The 25,202-nt window shown below is 39.6% G+C and overlaps 1 protein-coding gene across 4 annotated transcripts; it reads left to right on the top strand.

The window, feature by feature from the left end:
- Positions 1–16,526: 16,526 nt before the first annotated feature.
- LOC104591844 (auxin response factor 2A-like) lies at positions 16,527–23,003 on the top strand. Of its 4 annotated transcripts, none has more exons than XM_088903934.1 (15): positions 16,527–17,116; positions 17,205–17,317; positions 17,579–17,674; positions 17,819–17,875; positions 17,963–18,118; positions 18,203–18,287; positions 19,163–19,253; positions 19,333–19,497; positions 20,286–20,405; positions 20,523–20,598; positions 20,685–20,856; positions 20,963–21,903; positions 22,036–22,226; positions 22,365–22,561; positions 22,662–23,003. In XM_088903934.1, exons 1-14 carry the CDS (start codon positions 16,957–16,959, stop codon positions 22,540–22,542), a joined length of 2,601 nt encoding a protein of 866 aa, XP_088760060.1. In that variant the 5' UTR covers positions 16,527–16,956; the 3' UTR covers positions 22,543–22,561; positions 22,662–23,003. The 4 variants fall into 4 exon arrangements, with proteins under 4 accessions (XP_088760060.1, XP_088760061.1, XP_088760059.1 ...); XM_088903935.1 differs by having other exon boundaries at positions 16,527–16,984; XM_088903933.1 differs by having other exon boundaries at positions 22,365–23,003.
- The last annotated feature ends 2,199 nt before the right edge of the window (positions 23,004–25,202 follow it).

Raw genomic sequence — 25,202 nt, forward strand, 5'->3', positions numbered from 1 at the left:
ATTAAATTCTCTTTAACTTGCCCCAATTCTTTCCATTTTTAACCTACCCCAAATTTCTCTCTCTCTCATTTCTTCTTCTCCCCTCACCACCACTGCAACTATACCGAGTGCTCTCAACCTACCAAAATCTTTTCACCGCCACTTCTTTCTCTCACTGGAGACAACTCTCAACCCTCTCTGCAATGCCGTTGTAACCGCCGTTTGTTCTCACCACTGGAGTTCTTACATTACCGGTTATGTTGCACATCAAAGCTCTTAAGTGAATGAGCCCCTCTCCCAGAGGATGTCATTTGCTTTTTCCAAGCTGATACTAGAGCAATTGGTCTATTTGTTTGTTTGTTATGTTTTCGGATATGAAGCCCTAGTGGGTTATGATCCAATACCACTTTGTAACCCTGTTTAATGGACAGAAGTTTTTGTGGATCACGTGCTACAAGACTGATGGATTAATCCTAAAAATTCCAAGATGAGAGTTTCTTTGTCAACAACATCCATGGAAAAGGAAGAAATTTATTGGGCTACGTTTGTTTGGGTGGAAAATTAAATCAGGGTAATCTTTACACCCCAGTTCAATTTTACTGGCATTTGGTAAACATGTAACTTTAATTACATTTTGATTTTTATTTAGATCGATAATCAATGTAATAAATACATCAAAATTATTGATGTAAAAGGTAACCACTCTTTCTTCTCCTTCTCTCTGTCTCGCTTACTTGCTCTCTCTCTCTCTCTCTCTCTTTCTCTCTTCTTCTTCTTCCCCATTTTTTTTCTCTTTCCGTCACCACCGTTGCAATTAGTGGCAGATCTGAACCCACCTTCGAAGGGAAAGCCGAAGATGACCCAAAATAGAGATCGTCCTCGAGTAATACCCCAACCTCGACCACTGAAGGGAGAGTTAGATAGAACCCAGATCTGAACCACTGCAACCAGTTGAAAGTTGGTTGAGGACTAGAAAACAGACACCATCTCTTTCTCTCTCTCTCTCTCTCTCTCTGTGATAAATCTCCCACTGCAACAAACCAGAAAACAGGGTAACCTCTATTTACGTTGATGTAACCAAACAGGACAAGTGTAAATGGGCACAATGGCTAGTCCGTATTTTACACTCTCACCGAACGTCGTGTCTCAACTCCATCAATGTAAAAATGCATTTACACTGGAAACAAATGCAGCCTTACGAAATGGTTAATAGCTTCAAATTTTGAAGATTATAATTAAATTTTAAAGGATGGAATAGCTTACTTGGCTTCAACTATGGACAATTCTAGTCTATCATTGTTCTTCCACTCTGAAACAAATGGGTATATGACTCACTATATACAGAACTGGATTTAAGTGCAAAATATGCTTAGTACTCAACATGTCGCCTGTAACCATGAAGAATAGCAACAGAAAATGTTAAACCCTAAAACATGTACAAATTCTAGAGCTTCACATGTCGCCTGCAATTCTATTATTGGATGGCCTATCTCGTTAAATTAAGTCATAGTGCAGTTCATCTTAACGGTGACATGTTGCTTCCCCATTTTGAGTATATTAACCCATCACCGATCCTAGTGTAGCTACTCATCATTAGCACTATGGAGCTAATATCAATAACCGGATTGTGTTTACTTATTAATCGGTCAACGATGTCAATAGTGACATTCATCTGCAAGGTTTGTAGTGTATTTGCATAGCTAGAAGGATTCCTTGCTTCACCAATAACTATGCCTCTGTCGTGGAGCTGTTGTTGCCATTGTTGAATTTGGACAATGTAAAATCTGGATTCTTGATGGAAATATTGGCAATAAGGAACATATTGACGTCGGGGGATATACTGCGCGCCAACAAGTTCTAAGTAATTCATGACTTCGTTCATCTTGATTTCAAGATATCTGATGCAAAACCTAGTGAAAGCAAGTAGGGGTGTTAATGGTATTCGAAAATTCGATATTTAACGTAATCGAATGGAATTTAGATAATTCAAATATCTAATCGATCGAATTTATATATTTTATTCTTACCAAATAGTTAATCAGATTCGAATTCAGATATAACCTGATTTGATTCAATAAATATCCAAATTTGACTAATTATTTAATTCTTATATATAATATATAAATTATTTTATATAATTTATATATAATAATTAAATTATATAAATAATTTATATATTTATATACTATATATGATGGAGGGTGATTTGGCCTGACCTCGTAGCATGGGGACATGTGGATACAACCTGGCATAAGTGACAATTCAGCATGACAGCCTCGCCATAACTCGGCGTAATGAACTCGTCGGGCTCCGGTGATACAACTTGGTGGGCGTGGCAACTCGCCCAAAAGAAGCATCTAGCTTACTCCGAATTCTCCCTGAGGGAGGAGCGCCCCGAGCCCCCTCCAAGTGAGGACTCCCAAGCTCCTCCCAAGACTCGAGCTCCTCCCAGCAAGCCTCGAACTCTTCCTTCCTGAGAAGGGAACACCCCGATCTACGGGTAAGTATTCCGAAGTGGAAGCACTTCGGGACAGCCCCATCAACACTCCTGCCCATACTTGCCTAAGGCTCGCCTCAAGCGTAAGCACCTCGGCGTACCCCCAGCACCCCGGCGTAAGGTAGCTCGGACCAAGGCAGCTCGGTGCAAAGTAGCTCGGCAACCTGCAGGGAAGATCTGCCTGACAATAGTACTTGCCGAATTTGGAGGCTACGCCCACGACTTTTGTCAAGCGGCGTCGTGCTTGCCACTTCTGCCAGATGTGGCACACCTGACAAGTCCGTACCTTGCAACGGCTGCCCGCATCCGCCACCTCGGCTCTGGTAGTAACGGCTGTGACAGATGCGGTTATGCCTGATTTGAGAGATCCCCAATATAAAAAGACTCTGACCCTTGAGGAGCAAAGGTACTGAACTTGTGCTATCTGCACTTTTAGCTCTCTCTCTTTATATTCTTCAGTTCTCTCAATGTTCTAACTTAAGCATCGGAGTGTTCCCGTTGGGTGAGCTCCTCGGGAAATCTTCACCTTCCTCCTCGTCTCAGGTACCGTCCGTCACCAGTTAGGAGCCAGGTTTCTGCCAACTAGGAATGCTTGGATCGCACAGCATCAATATATTAATAAAATATTTATTTTATATATTTATTAATTATCTAAAATAATTAATTAATCGAATTCAAATTCGGATATGAATCGAATTCGGATATCAAATTTTTTAATTAGATTCAAATTTGGATATTACTTTATCCGATTTGAATTCATTCGTTTACACCCCTAAAGACAAGCATTATGATCGCTACAGCCAGCAACATTGGTAGAGGTTCTTGCAATATAACTTAGTTTCACCTTTATCGTTGCCCAAGGTTATAGAACAAACGACATTGCAGAGGAAGGAGTTGAGAGTGGTCTCCATTGAGAACGAGCAATAGCAAAAAGATTCCGGTGGGTTGAGAGCGTTCAGCGGCCGGTTGCAGCAATTTGACGGGGGAAGAACCGAAGAGAAAAGAGAGAGGGAGAGAGGGCAATGAAAATTGAAATAAAGGTGGGCTAGGCCGTAGGCGGGTAAACAAAATAAAATGCTATTTTTGGAGTCCAGACACCGTTAAGCCCGAGAACTCAAGTTTAATTGAAACAAGCGACGTGGCCGCGTTGTATTGGGAGGGTTAGAAAATTTTCTATTCCCTGGGGACAGATGATGTGTACTCCGGGGCTATACTCCATATATTCTATATATGTTATTAAGGTTGGGTGATTACATGGGTCAAGGTTTTTCTCGGTTAGATATCCAATCGAATTGAGATCTTCTCCTCACACCGGGCGCTCCCGTAAATAATAAGCAGATCCGGTCTCCATCCAACCGGCCCTTTGACTTTTTTTCTTTTAATTGTAATGAGAAGAGGGAAGGAGGGAGGAGGGAGAGAGAGGTTGGGCTGGTTGGCTGGCCCACTGCCACTTCCCAGAAATTCTGGTTTGTAGCTCGATTCATGGGCTGCCGCATTTAGTGTCGGTGGCGAACAACGCAAAGGTTGGAATTTTAAAGCATGTGGATCGTAGACTGTAGTACGAGTAGAGTAGTCATTTAGTCAAGGATGGCCGAAACGGAAAACAAAATTTGGGATGACATGACATTTTCATGTGCGTGATGTCGTAGGATTCAACCGTAGTTTATAGCTAGTAGTCTTGTGCATTTCAAGTTTTTTTGTCGTATTTTATAATCTTTTTGGCCCATAATCTCGTGAAGTGACTTCTCAAATATCTGTCGTCCTTTTCTGTAGGATGCAATGCAACAACACCACCTACAGCTAGCTACATATATCATCATACTGCTTTTCTCATGTTTGAACTTTGAATTTACGATAAATTTGTTATTTCACTTATTTGTGTGTGAATCGAGACATGAAAATTGGGAAATGTGAACGAAGGGGTCTAGGCTCAGGAATCATGATCTCGACTCGGTGGGTGCAACTATGTCTATCTTCAAGTTCATTTCCGATCAACACCCAACCACCCGCCTTTCATCCATGTTTGCATTTTATGCAACTATGCGTAGTCGTCGTAGCTTCATGGGGTGTTGTTGGAAATGTGTGGTGGGTTGGTTGGTTATGACTTATGAAGTCTGGTGTGGAATTAAGCTGTTGACTTGGGAGGATGTAATTTGTAAGCCATCTACTTCCAACTAATTGCCTCGTCCATTCATATGGTTGGGCAAGTCAAATTAAGGATTCAACAAGGGCTTACGCCTATTTGGACCCATCCATGGTTCATGGATGCTTCTACTGCCATGCATGCATGACTAGCTATATAGAGAGAGAGATCTATAACTACTACTGCTATTATCCTATCCTTTTTCTTTTTCTCGTTATATCATTTATAAAAGAACAAGCGTTTTAATAAAAGAAAAGCGTCACTGATTTTAAAATCGGACCGGATCTGATGGTTGGATTGGAAAAAACTGAGGTTTTGATCAAAATGGAGATATCTGTTTTCTCTCAAAATCATTTTTTCCCTAAAACCATTGATTTTGATCAGCAAACCACTGAATTGGTATGTTAATTGTTGGAACAGTTTTGACCATTTTTTAATTTTTTTTTTGTCAAAAAAGGCTTGCCATTTGGGTCAAACAGTCGGACTGTTCGAACCAATAACCAGACTCTTGACCGGTTCAGTTTTAAAAACTTTGGTGTTGAGTCTCAGCCACTCATGCAAGTGAGGTTGTCGCAGTGAGGACTAAGGAGGTTTCCAGGGCCCCGCTTGTTTTGTCAAATATAAACACACCATTTTCACTCTCTATTTTTTGACAAGCATCCTTCAGTTCACATCTCAATAGAGCACTATAGAAGGTGTTAACCAACCATCAATTCCCGTCTGTGTCCCTGACAAAAAGAAGGCGTTGAGAAAACGCCACAAAAAAAACCAATTATATATATCACCATTCACCAACTCTATGTGGTGGGCAATAAGAGGTGGAGTTTGAAGAATAGTCTCCCCAGTTGTTTTTCTTTTTAATTCCCACGCTGAGCGAGCGGCTGAGAACTGATAGGGTGAAGTGAGTGTGAGATACAAGCTTTGGGACTTTGAAATCGCAACATTTACCATTTTCAATCCACAGACTGTATGACAGATAAATCACATTTAACGCTTCGAGATTTAATTTGATTCAATATAATTGGATCGGCGACCTAGACCTGCTAGAGCCAACGTTTCAATGAAGCAAGAGCATTTGTGCAGTTAATAATCAACATATGTTGAAGCTGAACAGAACAGTGGGACTGATGTCACATGAGCTCATATAGGAACTTGGTCAAGTTAATCGTGCTTAGTTGTTTGTTTTCTAATTTCCATTCTTTTTATTAATTTCAAATTTTACATTAATTAATTAATGTAGTCGCTATCGTCGTGAATGGTATAGAAGTTTCCATTATTTTAATTACTACTAGTCTTGAGAATTTTCAGAACCACCTTTCTTCTTAGCCCTACCAACCAACCCTGTTTTTTAATTAATTAATTAAGACCAGGGGAGGATAGAAGAAATCAATGGATGCCTTGTCTCCAGATGGGGAGAAACGGAGAAGACGACCTTTCCCATCCTTCACGCTATAGTCCAGAATCCAGCCTCATTATATTATCCTACGCTTTAATAAAACGTGCGCACACGTCCTCTCTCCCTCCTTCCTGTTCGCTAATCTCTGATTATTATTATTTAGTTAATCCATGATTAGCGAGTGGATGGGAGAAAGAGGACACAACACGCACACCCTGTCTTCAAACCCTGAACCTCAATTATTTATCTCATGCCTCTCTCCCACCCGCCTGTTTACTTTTCCTCGAACAACGATTTTCCCGCGATCCACCTCCAATAATATAGCCAAATTCACATTAACAATTCATCATTATTAATTAATTGATTGATTCATTTTGATATTATTGAAAAAACAATAAAAGAGTGCTCCGTCATCTTCCTTCCACCAAATCCGACGGCCATCCTTCTAATGTACGTGATAATGTGGAAAGAGTACTACCAAAGTACCAACCAACCCGAGACCCCAGTAAGCGTCCAGTCATCCTAGCGTTATCCACCCGTCCTACGTGTCTGGAGACTGAGGCGGCTTCTATCAAAACTTTCCGTTTTTCCCACCACAAAAGTGCTTCTGCTCTGTACACGATACATTGTCTGGAGACTGGCCTGGGTTCGGTTTCAAGGTGAATTTGAGTTGGACTCCACCGCATATTTTAATTTTAATTCCGGACTCCTTTCAGATCCGTGACTGAGAAAAGATGTGTAGTTTATGTACAAACAGGACGGTGGATGACGTGGATATAGAGTAAGGTTAAGCAAGGATGAGTCGGAATCTGGGTTACTTTGACGAGGGTTTAAGAGAGAGAGAGGGAGATAGAGGTGGCCAGGTGGGGGAAAAAAGAAAAGAGAAAGACATGCTTTTGGTTTTGAGGTCAGGTGTCAGGAGTGTGAAGTTCAGGGAGTGTCCGGGAGAAGAGGGTTTGTCCATACCTTGGGGGGCAAAAATGGATCCCGCATCGGTGCAAACAGTGGGTGATTGTTGGCTAGATAGGGAACACTACACTAGAGGGTCCCGCTGCGGCTCTGTGGACGGAATTCTCGAGTCACACGGTAGACCAAGGCAAAGCCTAGTGTTCAGCGCTTTGGCCTATTTTCACGAGTTTGCTTGCTTCTGATCTGCTGCGCTATCGCACAAAATTGAAAATTCTTGACATCTCACGTTTTAAGGCAACCGCCAAGCGGGGATCATATCGAATTTAAATCAGCCCCCCCCCACACAAGATTGTCTCCCACAACGTCGCACATTCCCGTTGTGTATTGAAAACATCTTCCGATAATGAGGAGATATTCCTAATATACGGCAGAAATGTGCTGTTGGACAATCTTGTGGGGGTTGATTTGATCTCGATCATATCATATTCATGTTTGATCGGAATCAGAGGATGTCAAGATCAAGAATTTACGAGATAATGATAGAGTGCTCCGGGTCTGCTATAGCCTACGAACAAGGCGTAGTAGTAGCATACTTGTCCACTCCTGATTGGAATCTCTCGATCGACGTGGCTATTACTAACCTATTTACCCTCCATCGATTTACACTTCTGTCCTGCTAATTGGTATTTATTTTATATTTAGAAAGGCTAATTGGTATTTTTCTTTTGAATTGCGCGACTTGGTTTTTTGCCTCACGCAGCAAAGTGCAGAGGGGACCACCACCACGTGTTTGGAATTGGAGTCTTGTTTACAACTGAGATTCCATCTTATTGCTCCTGCCACGTCGCTAGAGGAAATATAAAAAATATTAATAAAATTTAATAGGGGAAGTGGTGGGATCCACAGACGATCCACCACATCCACATGAAGGATGCAGCATCTCCTCGCCGATTGTAAATTGGAACTTGTTTGGTAATTGGTATGTATGAGGGAGGAGGGTGCATAGTCGATACCACGTCTCGTGGATAAATGTTTTATTACTACTCCTAACATCATGCTCCATGTGGGGCTTTTACCACCTACCATTTGTCATAAACGATTTCCTATTCACTATTTCTAGATGTGTGATTGCAATTCACGGATAAGAAAAGTGAATAAGAAATCTGGGCTCTATTTTCTCTGATTTTTCCTTTTTCGTTATACGAATTTCAAAGTATTCAAACAAACATTCCAGATTTTAAGTACATTGCTTTTGGGCATATCCATCTGGGTTAGGATAGTTGCAGCCAAACCCCTGTGGTTTGATATAGTTGAGATCGATCATTGATTTGTTGATTCATCAATTTTGGGTAAAAATCAATTATTGATTTGCATTTGAGCCCTTCTTGAATTACTCACTATTAGCACTATTGAAATGGTTTTTTCCCTTTCCATTTCCTTTCTGGTAAAGAATACCTTTCTAAATAACTTCACTTTTTACGTATAAAAAAATAAATTTCATATGAATAGAAAAAAAACCCTCTCTATTAGCCGAAGATTCATAGCACATTTACCTACAAAATAGAAAGAAAAGGAAAAATCATTCGCTGATTCATCCATCGCGTCTTCCATAAATGCAAAGGATTCCCAATCAACTGCAATACTTGCCTCGCTTTATCCCATTCTGAAACATCTAATTGAAGGGAAACCATATATCTTGATTTACCACACTTGCTTTCCTATTCAGTTTCAGTCCACCCCACAATGGATTGAATTTTAGGTTAAATTTTACAAATTATTTTTCAAATAAATTTATAAAATCAATACAAGCTTTGGTTTTGAACCTTTTGATTGAACAACATTGAAGAACGTACGTACTCAAAATTAGCTTCACGGGAAAGCCAATTTATTAGCTGAATAGGACCCGTCGCTGCATGAAAGACCTTCCAGAAAGGCACTTAGTTTGGTCATATGGTAGCCCAAGTGAAATTTAGCCCTATAAATATATGATGGTAAGGGAATAATGTAAAACCAGTATGATGCCATCATAAGATTCTTGGGTTGCTCAAAGTTTATTAAAAATCATTTCCATTCATTATAATTGATGTTGATATATTGAAAGGATCATAAAGGAGTGGTTCATTCATTAGGTAGTTTAATACATAAGTTTTAAATCCAACTTCGATACATTTACTAATGTTCAATGCATATTTAGTTAAAAATGTCACATGATGTACTTACTTTTTATTGATTCATATTTCTTAAAATATATTCTTACTTTTTGAAGCATTTGCTAAAGATATTAATAATGATATCATATTATTACTGATTCACGTGTTTTGCTATATGGTGCAATTGATGTATAAATGCATCAATGTATACCATGACTCTCATGTCATTCTTATCTTTTTCAGTACGTATGTGAAGTTTTACTATGTTTAGATTCCAAATTTTATTATTTTTAAAACCGAAAAATGTAAAAAGCTCATATGGGTGTTGCACCAATATAAGAGGATTTACCACTAAGAACAATTTTTACCAAGCTATTCGGATAAGAACGTTTACAACCAATAAAAATAGATAAGAACGTTGGTTTGGTTAGGGAGCCAAAGGCGGCCTAACATAGACTGCAAATGGGCCCATGAAAGTATGGACTGGACAGTAGTGTTCCTGAAGAGCTGACACATTCAGGACATTGCGTACTATCTAAATGTGTGGTCTTCATGCTTTTGGCGCGTATGCATCCACCTATAGTTCAACTGCCAAGTCTTCCTTATATTTAAAATTTACTTCATACTTAATATATAATATTTTTTTTGGAGAAATACAGATAGGTCCATTGCAGAATTTTGATTTCCACTACAGTTTTATAACATTTCAAAAGATCAATTATTCCTATTCTATGCATCAATGTCTACTCGTGAATGCACACCAATTCGAAACTGGTACCTATCCCAACTGTATTTTAGGTTTATGAATTCTAATACTGGGCTGAACCGTCATTCTCCCAATAATTTTAAAAATTGGAAACAAAACTGTTACTAGTCCTGATCAAATGGTCCAATCATCTGATCTAAATCCTGTCAAATAGTTTTTAGATTCAAAACCAAATATGGAGTCATGATTAATTTTTGGGTCAAACGGTCCGACCATCGATCTGATCAGATTTTTCAAAATTATATTTTCTTTTTAATATTTCATGGGAGAACTGTTCAGAATTATCCAGACTCCATTGTCTTCGACAGGACTAATAAAATAACTGTCTTCTTATGCTTGTCATTTTCATCCTTATTCACACAGATGAACTGTTTACCCAAAAAATAGAAGGATGTAGTTTCAAAGTAGTTAAGACTTAAAGAGAGAATGCAAACATACCGAATTGCCGATTCTCGGAGTCGTCTTTGGTATGTATACACTATACACTACGTTTACCGTATACCTTTCAGAATTAGGGCGAATTAACCTTAAAATTTGGCATTTCTTTTGAAAGTGTAATTAAGTGTTAATAAAGAATGAAAATGACTAGAAGTAACACAAGACACAATCCCGTGAATTAAGGTCAGAAGTATTCGATGAACACATGTGAACCGTGGAAATTTACAGTCAGCGTAGCAAATTTGGTCCCGGAAACCACAATAATCAATACGCGTGCCGTATTTGTAAAGAAACAGGACCCCACCATTGAATAGGACATATCTATGATATTTTGATGCAATAACAGGGTTTATCTATCATCATCCTTCCATCAACTCCCTCCGGCTAATTGTTATACACCCGATCAGTGATCACTGCACCCAAAGCCCCAAGAGTCAAGACCTAATATCCGTCTCTCTTCCTCATCCCCCCCCCAAAAAAAAAATTAAAAAATAAAAAAACTCATTTATAATTAAGCTCCAATGCAAAGTTTAGGTCTTAATTCAAATTTGGCTGTACTTGGAATAGTCCATATTAGCTTGGCCAATACATCAAGTCAAATTATTTTTTTTTAGGAAAAATCCACCTTGTATTTTGGGTCTAGTGTCATTTTGGTTGTCAAATTTTAAAATGTGACAATTTAATATCCGAATTTTTAAAATATATCAATCCAGTACCTGTCGCTAATCAATTTGTCAACCCATCGTTAAGTGGCATTTGAAAAGACACAAATGCCTTTCAAGTGTCATCTAATTCTCCTTTATGACCATCCAAATGTTGATAAAAATGAACAGTCTCAAATCCTTACCTCTTCTATTTAAGAAAGTTGGGGTCATGTTTTGAATAACGGCAGGTATTGGATTGGCACGTTTTGAAAATCCGGGTACTGAATTGTCATGTTTTAAAGTTCGGGAACCAAAGTGGCACTAGGCCCAAAGTATAAGGTACCAATCGGGAATTTTTCCTTTTTTTATCCTAACACTAATCAATCATTTTTTGTTGTTTAGAATATCACGTGTACATTTACAAGACTACTCTATGTGCGTTATAAATACATCCATTTGCGAAAAGGTGTGATTGATTCACCACAGGAAAACAGTGGTGTAGAAGAGAGAACGGCCAATCGACGATAATTACTGTGTTTGGTTTGAAAGAAAAAGTAGGGAAAGGCAGGGAAACCTTTACAAACCTTGTATAGTTTCCCCTACCTGTCCCTATCTTTTCCATCAGACCAAACATAGCTTTAGTGAAGGTACTCTGGCCTTCAAATTTCAATCCAACCAATAGAAATATGATCTAACCATTTTCTTTTTCTTTTCTTTAATTTCTTATTTTACAAATATAAGTGTTTTTTATTTATGACTTTAATATTCAATCGTCCATCACACCGACAATTTTGGGCTTCTAACCAGTTGGAGGACATGCCTTTAACCAATGACATTTTAGGCATTAATTTTAAAGTTTAAGGATTCAGATTTAGGGACTAGGATTTAAAGTTTAGATATAAAAACCAAGGGGTGGTATTACGTTTTTCATCCCATCATAGTAGGAGCCAAGCAAGACCCCCCCATGGTGGTCGGTTTCGACCAGTGCAAGTCCGTGCTCATACTGTTTGAACAACCTCTTACAATCTTACATTTGAAACTTCTCCCCATGAAATAAAGCACACAAGTATGAAGATATTTTCAATGCAAGGTTGTAAAGGCTGTTCGAACAGGCATTGCATTGACTAAAGTCAAACTTGGCTCCATCATGCTTTTATAGTTTTAGAGGGTGTTCAAAGAATTCATATCTTTTGTCTCCTTGGTACATAAAATTTTCTATACCATATCAATATCAATCTGCCAGATCATTTAAAAAATCACTTTAATTTTAAAGTGGGAAAAACATGATGGTGTCGCAAATTGCTATTGGCTAGGTGTACAAAAAATTTCCTGTACTAAGGAGACAGACGATGTGAATTTGTGTTCAATGACGTGGTTAGTAAAAAGAAATCCACATTGGTAAAAATGATTTATTTTTATTCTCATGGCAGTTAACCATGTTATAGAGCAACCCCTTACATCTCGTTTGATTGTTGAGAAACAATGGGATGAGAAAGAAAAATTTTATTTTCTCATTTTTAGTATCATTTGTTTGTTTGTTGAGACATATTATCCTACAGAATTTGCTTCAAGTGTTTGGTTGATGAGAAAATTTTGCAGGATATTTGATTTTAGCCCACTTGGATAAATTCATGTTTTCTCCAACTCCACAACACAACCCTATTTATGGGGTGAAATGGCATATTTGAACTTTGACTCATGGCATGCTGACATGGAAGAGATCGGCTTCAGTCACTGCAACGTCCGTTCGAACAGCCTTTATAGCATTGCATCGGGAATATCTCCTTATTTCTATGTTTTATTTCATGGGAAGATATTCCTAATACAAGGGTATCATGATTGTTTGAACGGACTTTGCACTGACTGAATCCCATTTCGACATGGAAATATTAAAAACAACATGGGCATTGAAAAAATAGCATATTTGTAGTATTTAAGTTAGAAAAAGTAGCACCCAAAGTCATAACAACCTCAATAACTACAGCTACGTATGACTTCCTCTTCCCTAACTCCTTCCATTCAGCTGAGCCACTTGATAGTTTGTCCACATTGGGTTAGCTATCTCCTCTCTAAGACGATGTCCTTCTCTAATAGTCTCTAGTGTCTAGCCCTGGTTTCATTAAGTAATGACAGGAGGAATTAAAATGAGGCATTTGATGAGAAATTCAATTAGAATAATGAGTTCAAAGCCTAAGTCAATATGACCAACTTGCTCAAGCAATATTCCTTGATTCTTCACCTAACCCTTTAAAGTTAAATAGAAGATGAACCCTTTTATGAACATATAAAGATTCAACCAAAATATCTCGCCTGCTTAGTATATATAGTTGGGTCAAGAAGATGATGGGAATGGGCTATTAAAAGAGGTGGTTTATCTAATTGGATTGTTGGGATTTGCAGAGGGCTTTGCTAATTGGGCCATACCTAAAAGAAGATATATCGATCTGGATGGGTTGAGCATTGTATTGTATGTCCCTCCCAAATATGCTAGTCCCCCAAATCCATGGGGTGGAAGATAAGGGTTGTATGGTTATTCTTCTTTACACAGTCTATGGCAATGGTGAAGACTTGAAAAACTGTGAAGAATAACTGAGACAATGATGATGACAAATTAATAGCTGCTTTGACTTATAGACAATGCATTAGGATTCATCAAATACTATGAGGTGGGGTTGGGGCTTAGGATTTTGTGTTTGATGAATTTGGTGAAGTCCTGCAACAACATCCAAGTTGAAGTTATTTATTTCAATCAAACCATATACTGCACTCTACAGATAGGCCAAGTTTCTCCTTCAATTTGAAACAGAGAAAAAAATGAAAAGAAAAAGAAAAAAAAATCTGTAAAAAACATAAAATGCCTTCCAACACCCTTCCAATATAATCTGACACTGTATCTCATATACATGGCAGGTCCAAATTTTATGATGAAATCGAGTCACATGGTGAGATGTGCGCTTGAATGATTGTTGGAACATATTTTGTTGGCAGGAGATCCCAACCGGTTGGCTCAAATATATCAGACTTGGTTCCAGATCCGAGAAGTGTTAGATGTATGGTGAATTACTCAGAGGTCTTTCCTCAAGTAATATCCACCTCACAAAATCTCTCCCATAATTCAATTAATTGTTTCCAGATCAAAGCACGCATGCGATGTACCATTGTTGGTATAGTATAGCCAATCTACTTTTCCTGTTCCCATTTTTTTTCTTTCTTTTTCTCTTTTGGGTTGGTGGTGGGGGGCTGTGGAGGTGGCTGGGTGGGGGGGGGGGGGGGGGGGGGGGGGGGGGGGGGGGGCGCCTAAGGCACTCCTACGCCTTATAAAAGTCGCACGATAGGAATTTCCTTTCCATGTTGGCCCCAGAATGGTTAAACTACACCACCTCGATCAACAATTCATTCTAATTGAGGGTTGGGGCTTTAGTGTTAATGGGGGGGGGGGGGGGGGTTCATTACTCATCAACGAAGGGGGAAAACAAAAACAAGAACATGACGGAGCACATTTCTTTCCCCGTCCTTTCGTTTAAACTGAATATCATTCCTCTATGGTCTCTTGTACTTTCCCAAGTAATTCCTTCACAAAACGGGTATGGAGTTGAAAAGATGCCCACGATTCATGTTCCTGGATGAACAGCCACATGGCATGTGTGTTTGTGCGATTTATAGATTTACCCCTTCTTTCCCTTCTATAATACCACGTTTCTCAATTCACACGTGCTTGTATTGTTGCGGGCATCGTCTATGCCACGGACTCATGTAAGCCACATACATTATTTTGTATGTTACGAAACCCACATCCGGAATGGCGGAAATGTCTCAATACTGGCCAATAATAGTAAAGACATGATATTCGGCATCATACCTAAAATTTATAACCAATCAGGGAGTTTTTCATCAGAATTTAGATAGGGGTTGATTGGTCAAAGCCTTTTTTTTGGTATCATGTTTTTTCCGCAGGGTAGATTCTTCTGTAAAGAAAAACTGTTTTTGCAGAATTTTATACTTTTGACCAAATACGTACTGTGCAGGATTGACACGTAATATTTATTTTCTTTTTAAAATACAATAAAAACCGGATTAATGGGTATTACTATTGGGTAATAAATGTATGAAGTGCACGGTGCACCACAACAGAGGTGTACTTGTGTATTTAATTAAATAATAATGACAAAAGAAACTTATCTGACCGAACAAAACCAAAACAGAGGTGTACGTGTGTATTTAATTAAATAATAATATTTTCAGAGCAGCAGTGGTGTCCATGGATCCAAACACATACCCGCCAATCAATTAACTGTTGATTACTAGAAATTAAAGGGGGTAAACGGCTAATATTTTATATTAGCTTTTCTTTTCTTTTCAGACAAAGATTCCCCCGTTTGTTTGCTCTTAGACCATACACAACTGCTAATCAAAAGGCAACACGACTGGTTTCCCCCATTACTTACGCCGGCATATGCTTTTTTCCAACAATGCTTCGCCAACACGTGGAATGCTGATTCCGTTCCCCAATTCCGGACTCCCCACACTCCCTGCTCGCTTCAGTATTTTGATTTTCCCTCGAAGTCCTATCTGGCTATTTCCCGTCCTCTCGTGCGCTCCTCGCTTTTCTCAGGTTCACGTAATTTTTTAATCCCTCCCAGCCAGACTCCATCCCAACTCTCTTGGTGTTTTGTCATAGTTTAAGGAGTTGGTTCTGTAGATTCCAAATCCGACGGTCACAAAACCACCGTCTGACTACCGTGTGGCCTTATCCACGAAAAAAGCAAGACAGCTCCCGCATTTATTTGCTTTATCTTTTTCTTTTATGTGCTTTACATGCTTTGGGAGATAACAACACGATCAGAAGAGAGAGAGTGAGAGAGACAACAACTCAACTTGATTTTTTATTTTGAGGGTGGGTAGATAAGATGGGATGGCTAGATGCTACAATGCTAGAAGATGGGCATCATGCCATCATGAGAGGCTTCTTCATCTGCTTTTGCGACACGTCTCATGCGCCAGAAACTCATGCTAACGTATACGGACGATGAAAGGTGGCCAATCACATACACCCACATAACAACACCGATAAACCAAAGCTAATTCTACTCGCGCGCGAGTAAGCTGTAAACTTCAATCTCATATGTGTCCGATTTTGCTGCTGTTGATAAAAAATGACCCTAAGTGAAAAGACAAGGACACCCTTGAATATGGACGGGTGTAAATGCGTTAGTGAGAGTAGATCTCGTAAAACCTACTCGCGACTCGCGAGGGTATGAAACTGTGCATAGCGGAAGAAATGAAACTCATCAGAAATACGAAAAGTAACCATGGTTAAGTCAGGTTAACCAGGGTAAGGGGTAAACACACACACAGATCCCCCGTTCCTCGGTTCCCTCCAATCCTGCCTGTCAAATGCACGACAAACCTCCTCATTCTCCCCAAAACACAACAGCTTTCCATCCTGTCAAAGCGTGACGCCGTTACATGATGTATCCAATACAAGGGACACACGTCAAACATCGTCTTAACGGTGCTCTGGTTTAGCACCTGGATGTCTCATCTTCAAGCGGATTAGCTGGTGGTCAGAGTGTCCTTAAAAGTCTGGTGACCAGTGCTCCCCGTGGCCACTCTTGTTAATATTTGACCGTGGTTGAAATGATTGCATGCAGATTTTTGACCCGCGGTTAAGGTACCGGAGTTGAGACGACTGTACGAAGGTTATGGCAGCTGGACCTCTCCCGCAGAGAGAGTTGCAGAAGAGAGAGGGGGACCTAGCTACTGCTAGATATTGAGGAGACATAGCGGCAGATGAGGAGAAAGAGATCGAAGAAATGCTTATATCGAGAAAAATTGCTTGCGGATAAAGAGCGGCCTTCCCGTTTCTATTCTAGGGTTTCAAACCAGATTCTTCTGTCGGACGACTCTTGCCAATTTAGGGTTCTTCAGCCCCTCTGCTTCACGTTTTTCGGCTTCCCAACTTGCTAGCGCCTCCATATTTCGATTATCGGTTCGACAAGTTGCGGATGAGAGATCTTTGCTGAAGTTTACCGCAATGGCTTCTTCCGAGATATCGATTAAAGGTATTTGCACTAACGGCAACGGAGAAAGCTTCTCTTCCGGGTGCAGCGAGCCCAACGATGTCGGTGGACTCGCTAGGAAGAGCGTCTCCGAGGTTCCGAGAACTTATTCCAGTTTTCCGGCCACCGGAAAAGGTTGATCCGGAGATTTTATTCCAAAATCCGGCTCTCTTGGAAGGATCTGAGTCTAATTTATTTTGTTTTCTGCCTGGAATTGCTGTAGATTCTGAGGACGCGCTTTACACGGAGCTTTGGCATGCCTGCGCCGGTCCTCTGGTAACGGTGCCGCGCGAGGGAGAGAGAGTTTTCTATTTCCCTCAAGGACACATCGAGCAGGTATGAGTTTGTTTGGGTCTTTCTCTGAGTTTTCCTCTCTTTCTATACAGCCTCTAGGAATGGATTTCACCGAGCTTCTGGTAATCTATAACTGTTCAAAGATTTCCCGTGTATTTAGCTGCATTTTGCACATTTTGTTCGAAAGTGGATGTATTTTGTTCATTTAAGAGGGTGCCTACTATTCTGATTTTGATACTTTTCGTTCTGGAGACCCTTGCTTGCAAGTGTTTATTCTTGTTGTAATTTTGAGTTCCGATCCAGGTTGAAGCATCCACGAATCAGGTTGCTGACCAGAAGATGCCGGTTTATCAACTATCATCTAAGATCCTCTGCCGTGTGATCAACGTCCAATTGAAGGTGTTGCTCAGTCTCATCCCTTTGAATGATTAGGGTTTTGGGGGGTTTTCATGTTCTTGTGTCTATGCTTCAGTAAAGCCGAACTGCATAACTATTAGAATTTTATGTCTGTCTGGATGTTGATGGTCGCTCTTTTCCTTATAGGCCGAACCAGATACCGACGAAGTATTTGCTCAAATTACTCTGCTTCCTGAACAGAACGTATGTCTCCTTCCTTGCATGACTGTTAGCTTTCAAGTCTAATAGGCAGATCTTGCGTCTAATATTCTTTATTTTTTCTTGTATCAGCAAGATGAGAACTCGGTCGAGAAGGAGACACTGCCATCTCCCACTTCGCGCCCTCACGTACATTCCTTCTGTAAAACCTTGACCGCCTCAGATACAAGCACTCATGGTGGTTTTTCTGTCTTGCGACGGCATGCAGATGAATGCCTCCCCCCGCTGGTCAGTATTCCTGGTGGATTTTGTGCTTCACTGACTTCGCCAGTCTAGGTTTTTCTGAGATGTAATTCACATTTTCCCTGACAGGACATGTGCCGCCAACCACCTACTCAGGAGTTGGTAGCGAAGGATCTGCACGGAATTGAGTGGCGCTTCCGCCACATATTTCGTGGTAACAACCATTTACTGTTTTTATTCTCCATCTGTGTAGGATTCGATGAATCCTTGATGTACTGTATAAGATATAAAAAAAAACTCGCACTTTTCTTCTGTTTCTATTTTGTCAGATATTTTCACAGTTTCAATCTCGTTTCCTTATTTTGCATTGTTTGGAGTGCTTACTGATTGGATCAAATTTAGAAATTCTGGAAAATTGTCACTAAAAAGAATTTCTGATGTGGAATATGGGAAATTTTATTGGATTTGTGACTTGTCTGAATTCTGAGTGGAGATTAGATGGTGAAAGAAAATGATCATTGTCATCATCATCGTCATCTATGCCTTATCCCAAGTATGTGGGGTCGGCTACATGAATCCTGTGTAGCTTGTCCTTTCAATTTAAATCCATGGTGAAATAAAATATAGACTCATTAAAATTCAAATTACTTTTCATGCTATACTTTCTATGTCGAGGTGGCTTTGCACATGTTGGAAATGGTGTGATTTGGTGCTTTACAGGTAATTTGCTCATTGTTTTTTTATGTTGAATGTCTTCTAAACATGATGTATGCCTATTAGAATTTTGCTTGTTTCTTCCTAGAAGTTCCATCAAGTTACCTGTTTCTTTACATTGGACACAACTGCCATCATTGTTCAAATTGTTGCATTGTCTTCTTGTGTGGCTTGATCAAAAGAATGCCATTCAACATTTAACAGTCCCTAGACAAATGATCTTGTCATGGTAAATTATGCTTCCCATTTTTCAAGGCATAACCAGTAACCTGGAACTCCTAGTTTGTTGCTACTTGCTATTTGATAAATTAACTTTTGAGCCTGGAGTTCTCTCCGTTTATAAGGAAGGTTCTTGATTTTTGTTTCAAATACCAGGTCAGCCTAGGAGGCACCTGCTTCAAAGTGGTTGGAGTGTCTTTGTTAGTTCAAAAAGGCTTGTTGCAGGGGACGCTTTTATTTTTCTGAGGTAGTTTTTTTTCCCCAATGGTTCCACGGTTGTTAATTTTCTCTCGTATTTGATTAATGGGTTGATTTTTGCCTTTCAGAGGTGGAAATGGGGAACTTCGAGTAGGGGTGAGACGAGCTATGAGACAACAGAGTAATGTTCCATCTTCGGTTATATCTAGTCACAGTATGCATCTGGGCGTCCTTGCTACAGCATGGCATGCTGTCTCAACAGGAACCATGTTCACTGTATACTACAAGCCAAGGTGTGTGTCTACTGTATTTTGATTAGTTTGGAATATCTTTTTTAAGTAACATCAATATACCTATCTATAGTTAAAGGAGATGAGCCAAATATGGGGACCTAAGTAGGCCTCTGGATTATGCATTACATTATCATGGGAAGAGGGTATCTTTGGTTCTTTTCCTCTGGTCTGACTGTAAGGAATCCTAGCAGTCACATGATCATCAATGTAGGTGCTGATTAAGGGGGTTGTGTGAATCATTGCCTTTTTAATCTAATGCCTGATCCTCCAAGATTGTTGTGGGATTCAAATAATATAATCATCAATAATTAATATATTCAAAACTTTTGTCGTTTTGTTTAGCCTCTTGTCACTGAGTGTGTACATTGTCAACAAGCATATCATGTTCATGCATTTTTCTCATCAGTCAAGGTGAATAGCTCAATTTGTTGATTATAAGCTAGTGTTAGGCTTTGCCATGTGCTTGTGGCAAATCTGAGACATGTCTCAGCTTCCTTGGATATTCCCAAGGTCCATTACTTTGGTGCCATTTATGAATCCTATGTGATAGAAGATGTTCCCAATGTCAAGTTTGTGCCATAGTAGTGTCCTTTTCTGGGGTAACGATGTTATATATGTCCCATCTCGGTTGTATTTGGTTGCATTCGTTGTTATAATTGTTTCATGACTCCAGATATGCTTCAGGGTCTAGCATAACAGTTTCCTTCTACCTCCTGTTTCTTGCCTTCTAATTTTGCATATTGTTATTGATCTTATTTGTAGGTGTTTTCATTATTTTTCTTTTTCAGGACAAGTCCTGCTGATTTTATAGTTCCATTTGATCAATATATGGAATCTATAAAAAATTACTATTCTATAGGTATGAGATTCAAAATGAGGTTTGAAGGTGAAGAAGCTCCCGAGCAGAGGTATACTTTTTGTCAATTTGCTTTTCCTACTGGAACAAGGTTTTCGTATAATGCATTATCGTTTCCAAAACCATTAATTTATTTTTTTTCTGATGCCACTCTTTTGTCCTGTTGCAGGTTTACAGGCACCATAGTTGGCATTGGAGATGCAGATCCTGACAGGTGGCCTGGATCAAAATGGAGATGTCTCAAGGTAAGTTTCTTGTAGTGTTTTTGCTGTGTGTATTTGCTGTTTTACAGGCACCATAGCTTATATGCTGTGTGTTTTATGTATTTAAGGTGCGGTGGGATGAAACTTCTTCTGTTCATCGTCCAGAGAGAGTTTCCCCTTGGCAAATAGAACCTGCTTTGGCCCCTCCAGCACTGAATCCCCTACCAATGCCGAGGCCCAAAAGGCCCCGTTCTAACATGGTTCCCTCCTCTCCCGATTCCTCTGTCCTTACAAGAGAAGGTATGTTAAAACCTGCATTTCCTGTCTATTGCATTGCTATTGCCTCAATATAGGGTCTTCTTTCATTATGGTGTCTAGACAAGTTTTTAACTTTTGCTGATGTCAGGTTCATCTAAAATCACAGCAGACCCTTCACCAAATGGGTTTCCAAGGGTCTTGCAAGGTCAAGAAATCTCGACCTTGAGATGCACCTTTTCTGAGAATAATGAATCAGACACAGCTCAGAAGCCTGTTGTATGGTCTTCATCTCATGATGAAGAAAATAGTGACATGGTTTCTGCCGAGAGAAGATTTGGAACAGAGAATTGGGCACCTTTGGTGAGGCATGAAACATCATATAAAGATCTGCTGTCTGGTTTCCGTCCTACTGACTCCTCTCATGGGTTTTGTCCACCTTATGTTGACCAAAATCCAGAGGATAACCTGATGAAAAAGCATTTCCAAGACCAGGAAGAAAAACTGAACTTGCTTTCAGGCCCGTGGTCGATGATGCCTTCAAGCTCCTCAATGAACATGTTGGAGCCTAGTATAAAGGCACCTGGACAAGCTGGTGAAATACCTTGTCAGAAGCCAGGAAGTGGAAAATATGGTGGGTTTAGTGGTTATCCTATGGTACAGAATTTTAGAGTGGAGCAGCATTCAGGAAACTGGTTGATGTCTCTTCTGCCACCATCTCGTACTGAAAATATACCTCATTCAAGAGGGAAACGCCCCCAACCTGAATTTTCACAACCTGATGCTAGAAAACCCAAAGGAGATGGAAGTTACAAACTCTTTGGTATTCCCCTCATCAGCAAGCCTGTCACATCTGAACCAGCAGTGTCACATACAAATCCTAAATATGAGCCTGAAGTTTGTGCACATCATGCGTTTCAACAGCAGCAAGGATTGGATTCTGATCAACACTCTGAACAGTCAAAGGGCTCAAAGTCAGTAGATGCTGCGATCCCGGGCAATGAGAAGGAGAAACCCTACCAAGCTCCTCAGCATCTTTCTAGGGATGTTCAAAGCAAGCTTCAGGGTGCTTCAACCAGGAGCTGCACCAAGGTTCTTTACCCTTTATGGATTCCAGTTTAATTTTTTATTTTCAAAATAACGATGAATGCTTTGTTGGATTCTAGAATTCAAAGTGGTATATGATTCACTTGGAACTGAGCAAATTAATTTCATTCATTTCAGGTTCACAAGCAGGGAATTGCTCTTGGGAGGTCGGTGGACCTAACCAAGTTCAGTGGCTATGATGAACTGATTGCTGAGTTGGATCATATGTTTGATTTTAATGGTGAATTAATGTCTCCCCAAAAAAGTTGGCTGATTGTATATACTGATAATGAGGGCGATATGATGCTTGTTGGAGATGATCCTTGGCAGTAAGAAATAAACCCTATTGAATTTTCTTTTTTCACATTTACTCTTCTAATGCCTATTGATATATCATTGCACTTTATATGGAATTTGTTACATTTTATCCTCCAATCAATTCATTGAAATGGCACTTCATGTAATAGGGAATTTTGTAGCATTGTTCGCAAGATCTGCATTTACACCCGGGAGGAGGTCCAGAAAATGAACCCTAGAAGTCTAAACCCAAAAACTGAGGAAAGCCCAGTGGTGATAGAAGAAAGTGCGAGTGCAAAGGAAGGGAAATGTTCAGGCCCTAAAGTGGCCACTCTTGGCAACTCTTAGGTTTGTTTCACGTTGCATGGTAAGTTGGTGGTCATATTTACCTAACTAGTTAATCCAGTATTGGGATCCAAAGGGGCTTCTTTGGGTCTTCCTGAAGAGGGGATTGAATATCAATGCAGAGAAGGAAAGCCTGAAGTTTGGAGTTCTGTACCAGATGATGATTAAGGCCTTCTTCCTCTGGTGCAACTTGCACATATTTGGAACGACAGGTTAAATCTCCCAGTTTTGGATGTATTGTGATTTTTGCTGACAATAGTTCCTATGGTGGTTTTATAATATCGTATACACAACATATATATACATATTTTCTGCAAGGCTTGTGTAGCCTTGTAACCGTGTACAGAGTTCTTTTTTCAATCCTTTACTATTTTGTTAGATCGCTCCCTCTTTTCTTTCATATGTACGCAGACAGAATGTCATACGACTGTTTTAGCGTGTGATTTTTATGGTCTCCTTAAAAAGTCCATTCCCTTGTTTGTACTTTTGTAGCTGAAAGAGTGAATGCCCTGCAATGTAAGATTTGGATGCCTTGTCATGAATTTTCTAACCCATACGTTAATCTCAGTTCTGATGACCTGTTTGTCTGTTACACTCGGTCCTTTTATAATACAATTTTCTTTTCTTTGGTATTTTACATATTACAAGTTACAGTAAGATTAATACCATACAAGTTACGTGAGATTAATGAGCAAGATATTTTACACCACTCCGAGGCGGCAGGAGATCTTGTCAGCAATGCCCAGGCACGTTCTAATTTTGGATGACTTGGGGGGTGTTTGGCACTGCGGTCTTATTGAGTTTTGTTTTTTAATCCACTGGTATGGATGAGCTGATGTTTTGTCAGCCACAAGTTTTTCAATAAAATCTCTCATTTATCGAAGTACATTAATGGTACGTTTGGTTTATGCCACTGGGATAGGAAAACGGGTATCATTTTTTTGTGTTTGTTCGCCTACATGGGATGAGAAACTGCATGATCAGTTTCCAAAATCAAGGATGTGGAGTTGCAAATATCGAGCCTTTTTACTAATCTCCCTAGCCGATTCTCACAGCCTCACTGTGTCTACAAGTCAACTCTCCCACCATGTTTCTACCAATATCCGGCCATGGTAAGACTAGATCCATGACCATTGATGTATTGCAACCAAGGTTCAAAGTATTGACATGTATTGGTCTGTATCAGTTGATATGTATTATTTTGGGACCCTCTGAATCAGTTGCGAAAAAAAACAAAAAATCACTAAAAAGCTGTATTGATTCGCCTGATATGCCAGCCCATACTGGCATATCAGGCTTATCATACTGGCATATCAGGCTTATCAATATTTTGAACCTTGATTGCAACTATTTTTATTCCAATTTTGATGTCATCGGTCTCATGCAGTCATGCTGTGAAGAAAAAACGGGCAAATGGTGAAAATGGTGGCCTTGGTGTTTTTAGGTTCCGATAACCTTTGCCTTTTAATGGGGTTTCATTTGTAATGGTAAAGGTGGCCTTGGTGTTCTCTCTCAATCCCATCTTTTTATCTTTGCTTTTTGTTGTGATTTTATGGCATATACCAAGTTGCTCCTATTTTGGATGCCATTGATTCCAACGGTGTCTAATGCATATAGATTCCTTTGTACCGGTTGGTGTTCTGTCTCAATCCCTCTTTTATTTCTTTGTTTTTTTGTTGCAGTTTTAGGGAGCTGATGATACCAGGTTGCCCGTTTTGGACGCCATTGATTCCGGCAGTATCTAATGCATGTAGATGGGGTTTTCTTCTAGATCTACTAATATACTTGGTTTCTGGTAGCTCTAAATGTTTTCACCACATTTTATAGATCAAAGGCAGATGCTGAGTTCTTTATTGCTAATGTTGAGTTCTCATGCTCTTGAAGCTTTGAAAGAATTTTTGAACAAACATCATCAGAACTTTCTAGGTATATCTAACAAACCAAACACAGGAAACCCCAGTGAGAAAATAAAATTTTTTGCTTCTCATCCCATCCCTTCCCATCCTTTCCTTTCCCAGAGCAATTTTCATAGAAACCAAATAGACCATAATGTGGCACACTGCCAAAAAAACACGTGACCACCTAATGTGTGTCGCATTTCAGAACCAAGCTTAATCCAACAGTATCCATTCCGGATCTTCTCCTCACCCCTACCCCACAACGTGTACCAGCTAGACATCAGGAACATTTCCAGTAGTTATATATTATTAATCATGAATTCCTAAAACATGGTGGAATGTGGCAGTGAGGTCGGTGTGAGGAACAGATCCCAATTCAATATCCATGGTACTGAATACGGTTGACAGGGTCCCAACAGCCATTGTATCCATGGATGGGAAACACATTCTCGATGTTCCTGAGACCAAATCCGAACCGCCATGATTTAACAGGGGCCAATGTTTATTGGTTTCTCAGATTAGGTATGAAGCTTTAAATCACGTCATTAATTCAATTCTATCACATCATTGCCTATATGATAAATATCCGAAGTTTCGACTAATCAAACCCTAAATTTTGATAAATACCAACTGATTTGTTTCCACTTTATTTGTTTCCAGCTAATCGTAGCTGAGACTTGAGTTAGAGGATGAATTACCCCCCGTTGTCTAGCCCTTTAAATATATATAATTTTTAGTAAACCAAAATTTTTACTAATCCTTAGT

Source organism: Nelumbo nucifera, chromosome 4 (genome assembly GCF_055504915.1).
Source record: "Nelumbo nucifera cultivar China Antique chromosome 4, China Antique-T2T, whole genome shotgun sequence".
In the NCBI taxonomy this organism is placed as follows: Eukaryota; Viridiplantae; Streptophyta; class Magnoliopsida; order Proteales; family Nelumbonaceae; genus Nelumbo; species Nelumbo nucifera.

Bases quoted from the DNA above. Each gene is read 5' to 3' on its own strand.
- LOC104591844 (XM_088903933.1), top strand. From the start codon at position 16,957: ATGGCTTCTTCCGAGATATCGATTAAAGGTATTTGCACTAACGGCAAC. The intron at 18,288-19,162 runs GTAACAACCATT...TTCAAATACCAG, and splicing joins CTTCCGCCACATATTTCGTG to GTCAGCCTAGGAGGCACCTG. The intron at 20,599-20,684 runs GTAAGTTTCTTG...TATGTATTTAAG, and splicing joins CAAAATGGAGATGTCTCAAG to GTGCGGTGGGATGAAACTTC.